Raw genomic sequence first — 10,815 nt, forward strand, 5'->3', positions numbered from 1 at the left:
AGGGATGTAGGAGATCCTGGATAGAGAGGGAGAACAATGTGGAACAAAACTCAAAATCATTTGGAGGAAAAAAAAAAAAGAAAAAAGAAGGTGGTGACCAGGTTTGCTGGTCCAATAGAGCCTGGTGGAACTACTGAGACTATGGCCCCTAGCTGCCCTTCAGGCACCTGTGGTTTCCAGCCAAACAATGTACAGGCATGTGAGTTAAACATTTACCTGAAGTAGACACACGCCCTGGGGAGAACAATCGTGGGAGAAGGAAGGACTGCTTATGCACAGGGAGACAGCTCAGGGCACAGGAGAGTATGGAGGTATGGTCACTGGGAAGAGGTAACTATGGGGAGGAAGTGGAAGGGGAGCTGTTGCATTGTAAACTGTGGTCAATGGCATGAGACAAAGTGTATGTGAACTGCTGTATGGAAAGTGAATTCACTCTGTAAATCTTCACCCAAATCACAATAAATAAATTTAAATAGATATTCATATATACAAAAACTCACATAAAAATGCAGATATCAAAAAAAGCACAAAGTAACTTGTCACATAATTAAGGTTGAACTATATTCTCTTTAAGTTCTATGAATATGTACATTGCCAAAGAAAAAGGATACTGTATGTGATATTCAAATAGTATCGTCCAGCTGGTAAAGTTGGATGTAAATCATTTTTCCGCTCTATGAGACGATATAACTTACGAAAAGTAGGTAATGCTGCAGTACGCATCCAAACAATGAAATCCTCATTTATAAACCCATTATTATCTGGGTCAGAATCTAGCATGTATACTGGTTTAAGCCAGTTAACTGGTTTTGTGGTACCTTGAGGGGGAAAAAATAGGGGAGGGATGGTAAGGCAAAATATTCAATTCTATTAAGAGTTTCACAGAAAATCTACACTCTCCTAAAATGACGATGTGCAGTACACAAATAGTATATTTGTTTCCAAATGTATATAAATATATTCATATTCTAAAAAAGTCTTAAAATTTAAGTAGAAACCAATTGCTCATGTAACAATTCAACAAAAAATTACAAATACTTGTTGATAAGATCTCGAGAGAATACTGAAAGTAGGATATGCATATATACAAATGGCAGACAACAAAATGCAAAGATACAATGTTAAGAAACATTACATTATAAAAATGAGGTAGCACAGAAACAAAAATATATTTAGATAATAAATAATAAAGACTTATTTAAAAGAAGCTTTGCTGCAGTTTTAAAAGATGATGGCTGATATAAAAAACACCAGAGAAACTCAATTCATTTCCTCTAGAATGTCAGTACATCAGAGCATACTACATTTTACCTAACTTGGAATGAAGGTGTGAAAAGTTGCTTCCTTTTTAAACCAAAAGCTCTTTTAAGATTCTAAAGATGAAAAAATTTAAGATACTTCATTAAAACTCCTAGCTTGAGCTCTTAAAAGTTTCTATTTCTTAGGGGGATATTAGTAATGATTTACCTTTAAACCGTTCTTCTAGACTTTCTCCTCCAGGGGGATTTCTGAATTTCACATTTTTATCTGTCCACCAAGCAATACCTTTCTTTTTCAAAGGAATACGTGTAGGATCAGATTCATTGCCAATCAGAAACAATTCTAAAGTATCTAAACACACAAAACAGGAACATATTGCTGATTATCTACTGAAAAGCCATGGTCTCTGCTTTATTCTATGAGACTGGAGGATCTAGTATTAACTCCCAAAAGTGATTATGTCATAGAAGGCATATGATACACATTTATTTTTGATGATTCACATGTGAATTAATTATAGTAACAACTAGCTAAGTAAATCTGTTTTTCCTCTGATCCTAATAATGCATTCTTAAATAGTTTTTGGCTTATCTATTTCACTATCTGCACTAATACGTATATTCATTAGCCATAAATGACTACTGAACCGAACCGAACTCACTGCCTTTGATTCCGACTCATAGCGACCCCTCCTTGGGTTTCTGAGGCAGTATCTCTACAGCAGTAGATTGCCCAGTCTTCCTTCCGAGGAGTGGCTGGTGGGTTTGAACCGCCAGCCTTCTGGTTCACAGTCAAATGCTTTAGGCACTATACCACCAGAGCTACTACAGAGCAGTTGAAATATGTCTGTTTCAAATAAATATGCACTGTAAGTTTAAAATACACATCAGGTATCAATGACTTAGTACAAGAAAAAAACATTGAAAAATCTTAGTAACTTTAATATACTGATTACATGTTGAAATGTTAATATATTAATATATATTGAGTTAATTAAAATACATTATGAAAATGTTTTTTTTTACTTTTTAAAATACAGTTACTGGAATAGTTAAAATTACATACATGATTCACACTTATGGTTCACATTATGTTTGCATTACAATGCTACACTAAATTACCCACTATAGCTCCTTTTTAATGGTATAAACAAAATTGGTATCAAAAGGCAGTCTTGGCTTTTATTTTATATGAAAAAGGAAGGCTAGGAATTGACTCAATGGCAGTGGATTTGTTTTGGATTTTTAGGAAGGCTAGCAGAATGCCTCTGCTTTGCTCAGTACTACTTTCTTCCCAGAGACAAAAATCCATTCTTAAAATATAATGGTCAAAAGGAAGTCACAAAGCATTATAATACCTCAGTTAATATCTAGCTCATATATTTATCTTAAATTGAATTGACTTTCTCCATTTCATTCATATTTACTAGACTATCGAATCTCTAACACATTATATACATTGTCCTAATTAAACATACTGAATAATATGTTTAAAGCCCTGGAAAAAAAGTATATAAAAACTTAAAGACATTTTACCTTTATAAATATATTTTCTATGTTTGTATTGATACCATACCATTAAACATGCTGTTGGCAATAGCTCCACAAGGAGCAATTGGTTTGTCTTCATTTCTTCGATAAGGCTCACATTCCTTACTGGGATTCTGATTTTGAGAAGGAAAAGAAGTGAGAAATTATTGCCCAGACCTCTGGGTGAATGATGAGCTAACCCCAATTACTGATTAAAAATTCAAACTCTGTTTCTCCTTTGTAATGCATACAAAATAAATCTGTAAGGCATATAAAATATAAGTAAGACATTTAAATACCCAAATGTATTCCTTAAGGTCACTGTGTTATCTTTTCATGTAACCTTTATTGTACATATTTTATCATACATGTATATTTCAAATTGGTATCATTTTAATTCTAATATCAGTAAAGAAAGAAGAACCACAGAGCTTTCTAAGAAAAAATTAAAAAGTGGTCTATTGACAATCTAGTTGTGACATAATGAAAGGAGTTTATACTAGAAGTAAACAAACCAATGGTTCTAGTTCCAAATACATATACTATGTGGCCTTGAGTAAATCCCTTGATTTATGGGGGCCTCACTTGCAAAATGAACATGCTCAACTAGAATAATTTTAAATTTTGTAATTCTGCGTTAAATCTCATGTCTAAAAAAGGAGGCACTCTCTCTCTCTCTCACTCTCTCTCTATATATATGAGACAGAGAGATTTCTTTATTATGGGTTTTATTTCATATAGTTGTTTGCATATGAGCAAAGTTCTACTCTGACACACACAGTGTCTGCCATGATTCAAGAACTGACTCGAAGGCAACTTTTTTTTTTTAAATGTTCTAAGCAATGGCTAAAAGGAGTTCTGGTGGTGCAATAGTTAAAGCATTCAGCTGCTAACTAAGTGGTAGGCAGTTTGAACTCACCAGCCAGTCCACAAAAGGAAGATAAAGCAGTCTGCTTCCGTAAAGACTTATAGCCTTGGAAACCCTCTGGGACAGTTCTACTCTATCCTCGAGGACTGCTGTGAATTGGAAATGGCAGTAGATTTTTTTAAGCACTGGCTAAACCAAATCAATTGCCTTTGAGTAGACTCCCAACTCATGGCAACCTCATGTGCATCAAAGTAGAACTGTGCTCCATAAGGTTTCCAATAGTTGATTTTTTGGAAGAAAATTGCCAGGCTTTATTCCAAGGTGTCTCCGGGTGGATTAGAACCTCCAGCTTTACAATTAGCAGTTGAACATGTTAACCACTGACCAAAGGTGACTCCAAACACTGGCAAGGCACTTGGTATATACTTAACAATGTCATCTCATGAGCTTATAGTGTAGTTGGGAAGATAGATAATGTAAAATTACAAGTAGCAGTCAATGTTATGAAGATGTTATATGAGTGATTAATAGGGTGAGGGTGCACTCTATGGTAAAAAAATGCTTATCTGTGGAGAGAGTGTCATATCAATCTAAAGGAGAATAGGAGCCAGGCATGAGAAGAACGGACAAAGAGAGTTTTAAGTAGAGAGAACACATGCCATTAAAAAACAACTTGCTATGTCTGAGGAGATAAAAGCCAAATGTAGCTAGAACATGATGAGAAGGAAAATGGAACATGATAAAATAGGAGTTAATCTCATCCGGAGATTTTATTCCAAATGCTAGTAAGTCACTGAAAGGTATTAAGTATTGAAGTGTGTGTGTATTTTTTTTTAAAAGATTACTAAAGCTGCTATGTGGAGAATGGTCTATAAGGAAGGGGCAAGAGTAGATGATGTGGGGAGATAGGCTTGTAAAGCAAATCGAGACATGACAGTGACTGACCTGGGTATGTTGTTGTTGTTGTTATTTGCCATCGACCTGGGTATGGATGAAGTAAATATATACAAAGTTTTTTTGGAGCCCTAAATATGAGTCGGGTCCGACTTGACGGCACATAACAACAACAACAAATAGGAAGAAGTTATTTTGCATCAAAGGGCACTCAAGAAAACAGCAGGCCTTGAGATGAGTTCCAAGAAAAAGTAATAACTGCACTCTAGGCAAATGAAACAGTAAATCCTAAAATGAGCAGATTACTTTGTGTCATAGCACATGGTTAGGAAGCAGCAAAGAGCCTAATGCAGCTAGGCCAAAGGTACATTAAAGAAAGAGTGTAAGACGAGGCTGAAGCCAAACTGATGGCAAATTTTAAAGAGCCTTACATATAATGCTAAGTAATTGGACTTCAATCTATCCATTATTAAAATCTGTAGAACTTTTTAAAGCTACCTGATCTTACAATAGTACTTTTAGGTCTAGTCTAGGGGTTAGCAAACGACAGGCCACAGGTCAAATCTAGCCCATCACCTTTTTTTTGTAAAGTTTTATTTGGACACGGTTACACCCATTGATTTAAGTATTGTCTATGGCTGCATTCAGGACCCTAACCAAAACCAAAAAAACAGGAGCTCTGGTGGCGTAATGCCTAAGGCACTTGACTGCTAGCCAGAGGGGTAGCGGTTCAAACCCATCAACCACTCCTCGGAAAGAAGATGGGACAATCTACTTCCATAGTGATACTGCCTCAGAAACCCAAGGAGGGGTTGCTGTGAGTCGGGTCCGACTCGAAGGCACATAACAACAATAACAACATGTTTACTAGCTCACTGTGGTCATAATATAGTCCTAACTTTCATTTCTATACCAATTCTAAGAGATTAAAAGACTACTAAATTGCTCTGGTCTTCTGAACTTTTGCTGCACTAGAAGCAATGACATAAAATATATAGGCATCAACCACTTGTGGAAAGTTAAATAGCAGTCAGGAAACTAAGGCCCCCTGGTCAACAGGTTCCAAACAAGGCAGGGCATCAGAAGAGGTGCTTGTTAAAAACAGATAGATATTCTAGAGCTATACCCCTGCAGAAACTGACATATTAGACTTATGAAAATTCTGAAATCTGTATTTTCAAACAGTTCCTCAGACAGTTCTTAAGTAAACTGCTCTTTAAACTCTACTGCTCAGGTGTCCAACAAATTAAGTGAAAAGTGTGTGTATTCAATTTTAAAAAACAATCCCAGAAATTAAAACTAGCTTATTTACATATCCCTACCTATTGCAGTAATAAGGCACAAACCCAAATAAAAGAAATGTATATACCAAAAATGATACATCATCAAAATTCCATTACAAAACAGAGTAATAAAAATCCCCATGACTCCATTAGAAACAAGCAGGAAAAAAAGACCTGTGGTTGTAAGAAACCATTAATGTGTAAATTCTAGGGAAATTTTTTAACTAAAAATCCTTACCATACCAACTACAAATGACAAGTAGCACTTTATTTTCATCTTAATATGCTTAAATATTTTAACATTTCTAACTTAACAGTTACCATACGTACTTATTTCATAGATATCACATTTTTATAATTCATTTTACTTACAAGCAAAGCACTAGGATCTCCATTTAGTTGACTATCATCTCGAGATTTCACATAACGACGATGGTTTTGATAGAAATTAGACAGTCCATAGTACATGAACACATTGCCCTAGAGAAAGAGAGAGGGAAATAATTTTTCATATAAAAACTAAAATAATTTGTTTCAAGCATACATTAAAAGTTAAGTTATTTGGACTTTATTTGTGATTTATGATCATTTGAATTTTAAAAAAATGAAATATAATGAGAAAAAGAAAAAAAAGTTCGCAATATCTGGGGGATGGGAATGAGAGAAAAGAGCAAGAGTAAAAGAATAGTAAAGAAAAAATGGCAAGACTGCAAATGAGAAAACAAGGAATGGAAGAACCAAAAGATAGAAAAAATAAGGGAATCAGGAAAAGAGGAGAGAGGAAAAAAAGGGGGGGGATGGGAAAGAGAATAAATAAATAAACATAAAGAAAGGAGGAAGATAGAATAATTTGAAAACAAAGCAAGAAAAACAAAAGTCTGGGGTGCAGGGCACAGAACCTAGGCTCTGTGAGGGCATAGACCAGGATGGAATTCCTGCTAGTCAAGAAGCTGGGTGGAGGTGGGGGATGGCCCTGACCTCTGTTCACCAAGAGAGTGCACCTTTCTTTCCTCCCCCCCTTTAAAAACACTTATTTCAGAACTTCTCTTCTACAAAGGTGATCATCCTCTGATTCATTCTCTTGTGGGTTCTATGCTCTATCATACACCCAAACGTTGAATTGGATGAAAGCCTTCCCACGCAACTTAAAAGTTATTTTATCTCAGTGTTTATTGAAAGAATAGCTTTTTCAGTTTGCGAGTTGAATGATTCTTAATGAGTTTACACTCTTATTTTTGTTGTTGTTGTAAGCGTATTTGTTGCCTCTGCATATTTCTGATATAATTGTGATAACCAAAAAGTTCCCATGTAACTATTTTCTTTGTATAAAATAGGAAAATTTGCATAATTTGACATTTGAAAGCTCTGATTTTTCAGCAGAAACCACATAGATGAGAAGGCAATGGGATGATATATATAAAAGATTGAAAAAAAAATCCAACCAAGAATTATTGTTGTTGTTAGGTGTCATTGAGTCGGGTCCAACTCACAGCAACACTCTGTATAACAGAACGAAACATTGCCTGGTCCTGTGCTAGCCTCACAATCCTTGCTATACATGAGCCCATCATTGCAGCCACTGTGTCAATTCATCTCATTGAGGGTCTTCCCCTTTTTCATTGACCCTCCACTCTACCAAGCACGATATCCTTCTCCAAGGAATGGTCCCTTTTGTCAACATGACCAAAGTAGGTGAGACAAAGTCTGGCCATTATCGCTTCCAAGGAGCATTACAGCTGTTCTTCTTCCAGGATAGATCTGTTAGTTCTTCTAGCATTCCATGGTACTTTCAGTGTTCTTCACCAACAGCACAACTCAGAAGCATCAACTCTTCTTCGGTCTTCCTTATTCATTGTCCAGTTCTCACATGCATATGAAGTGATTGAAAATACCATGGCTTTGGCTTAAGCACACCTTAGTCTTCAAAGAGATATCTTTGCTCTTCAGCACCTTAAACAGGTATTCTGCAGCAGATTTTGCTCAGTACAATACATCATCTGATGTCCTGAGTGCTCCTTCCATTCATGCTGATTAAGGAACCAGAAATTACATACCGAGCAAAACTGTCCCTCAAATATGATGGTGAAGTTAGGACATTTCCAGATAAGCAGAAATTAAGGGAATCTATAAAAACCAGACCAAGCTTCTAAGAGATGCTAATGGGAGTCCTTTGGACAGAAAACCAACAACAGCAAACAACAACAGATGACTAACACATATGACAACATAACCCAGAAACCAACCCAGCTGTAGAAGCATCCAAAGTAAAATAAGCTTACAAGAGTATAAACAGGGAACCAGAGACATCAGTTGGTAAATAAGGACAACTACAAACCAAAAAGAAGTAATAAATAGTGTAGTTACAGAACTTCTGAATGGTGAAGAAGTCAAGAAAATTGATAGAACAGAATGTTTCAAGGTTGGGGAGAAAATTACAAATCACAGGATAACCTCAAAGAAAAATAATAAGCCTTCGCATCAAAATAAAAAAGAGCACAAGCACAAACTTTAGCATATATTAAAACAGTAGTAACAAAGGAGATAACATAATTCATAAACAAAATTACCTCAGCACAAAAAATCTTAAGGAATAAAGAAATCAGTAACACCATGAAAAAAACACATAACAAAATGACATCAATAAATTCATACTTGTCGGTAATTATGCTGAATGTAAACAGATTAAATGCACCACTCAGGAGACGGAGAGTTACAGACTGGATAAGAAAACCTGACTCATCAATATGCTGTCTACAAGAGGCTCACCTTAGACACAAAAATAGACTTAAAAATCAAAGGTTGGAAAAAGACCAAGCAAGTGTTAATCAAAACAGAGCAGGTTGGCAAGATTAATTTCTGATCAAACAGACTTTAACACAAAAAGAAATAATAAATATTTGAACAGAAATAAAGGAAACAGAAAGACAATAGAAAAATCAGTAAGACTAGAAGTTGGTTCTCTGAAAAAATTTAATAAAATGGACAAAATACTGCCAAACTTAACAAAGAAAAAGGAGAAATGCAAATAACACGATTAAGAAATGAATAGAAGACGTCACAACAGAACCAATGGAAATAAAAAGAATAACATCAAAATACTTATGAAGAACTCTAACAAATTTGAAAACCAAGAAGAAATGGAATGATTTCTAGAAACACACTACTTACCTAAACTAACACAGACTGAGGTAGAAAATCTGAACAGACCCGTAACAAAAGAAGACATTAAACAGGTCATAAAAAAATTGCCAACAACAACAAAAATTCCTGGCCTATATGGTTTCACTGGAGAATGCCTCCAATCATTCAGAGAAGAGCTGACACTAATCCTACTCAAATTATTCCAGAACACAGAAAGGATGGAATTCTTCCAAATTCGTTTTATGAAATAAGCATAACCCTGACACTAAAACCAAGTAAAGACAATACTAGAAAGGCAAACTACAGACCAGTATCGCTCATGAACATAGATGCAAAAATCGTCAACAAATCCTAGCCAAGACTCCAACAACATATCAAAAAATAATACATCAAGATCAAGTGAGATTCATGCTAGGTATGCAAAGATGGTTCAACATTAGAAAAACAATCAATGTAATCTATCACATAAGTAAAATAAAGGAAATGAATCACATGATTGTATCAAAAGATACAAAAAAACCATTTGATAAAATCCAACACCCATTTCTGATTTAAAAAAAAAAAAAAAAACTCTCAGAAAAATAGGAATAGAAGGGAAATCCCTCAACATAATAAAGGGCATATATGCAAAACCAACAGCCAACATTATACACAATGAAGAGAGACTGAAATCATTCCTCTTGCGAATAGGAACCAGACAAGGATTTCCTCTATCAACACATCTATTCAACATTGTACTGGAAGTCCTAGCCAGGGCCATAAGACAAGAAAGGAAAATTAAAGGCATTCATATTGGTAAGGAAGAAGTAAAATTATTCCTATTTACTAATGATATGATCCTATACATAGAAAACCCAAGAGACTCAGCAAGAAAACTACTGAAACTTATTGAGAGATTTAGCACAGTGGCAGGCTACAAGATCATCGTACAAAACTCAGTTGGATTCCTCTACAACAGCAAAGAAGGCTCTGAAAAGGAAACAAGGAAATCAATACCAGTTACAATAGCTCCCTAAAAGATAAAATACTTGAGAATAAATCTTACCAGGAACACAAAAGACCTATACAAAGAAAACTACAAAAACAGTACTTCAAGAAACCATAAGAGATCTACATAAATGGAAGAACATACCATCCTCATGGATAGGAAGATTGAACATCGTGAAAATGTCAATACCACCCAAACCAATCTATACATTCAATGCAATCCCAATCCAGATTCCATCAACATTCTTCGAAGACATGGAAAAGCCAATCACTAATTTTATATGGAAAGGAAACAGACCTCAGATAAGCAAAGCACAACTGAAAAAGAACAAAGTAGGAGATCTCACACTCCTGGATCTCAAAACCTACTATACAGCCACAGTAGTTAAAACAACCTGGTATTGGTACAACAACAGAAACAGAGACCAGTGGAACAGAATTAAGAACCCAGAAATAGATTCATCAACCTATGGTCAGCTGATCTTTGACTGAGGGCTGAAATCCATGAAATGAGGAAGAGAGAATCTTTTTAATAAATGGTGCCGGCAAAACCAGATATCCACTTGCAGCAAAATGAAACGAGATCCATACCTCACACCATACACAAAAACTAACTCCAGATGGATCAAAGACTTAACTGTGAAACCTAAATCTATAAAATTCATCAAAGAAAAAACAGGGGCAAACTTAAGGGTCCTAATTTATGGCAAAGACTATCAAGCATACCCCAAAATACACAAACATCAGAAGATAAAATAGAGAGTTCCAGCAAGATGGCGGACTAGGCAGAAAGACTGCACAGACCCTCTTCAACAAAGAAAAGGGAAACCAATTAACACAGACACAGAAGATA

At 35.4% G+C, this 10,815-nt stretch overlaps 1 protein-coding gene across 1 annotated transcript in view; it reads right to left on the reverse strand.

Annotated features, from left to right (window-relative positions):
- TMEM30A (transmembrane protein 30A) overlaps positions 1-10,815 on the reverse strand; it is a 64,199-nt gene that overhangs the window by 7,206 nt on the left and 46,178 nt on the right. Inside the window, 4 exon segments of the mRNA XM_007953250.1 lie at positions 612-818; positions 1,468-1,611; positions 2,836-2,923; positions 6,207-6,314. Of these exon segments, the coding sequence (XP_007951441.1) occupies positions 612-818; positions 1,468-1,611; positions 2,836-2,923; positions 6,207-6,314 (547 nt within the window).

The sequence above is a fragment of the Orycteropus afer genome, unplaced genomic scaffold (genome assembly GCF_000298275.1).
Source record: "Orycteropus afer afer isolate SDZICR_OR568_19922 unplaced genomic scaffold, OryAfe1.0 scaffold00380, whole genome shotgun sequence".
NCBI classification, from domain to species: domain Eukaryota; kingdom Metazoa; phylum Chordata; class Mammalia; order Tubulidentata; family Orycteropodidae; genus Orycteropus; species Orycteropus afer.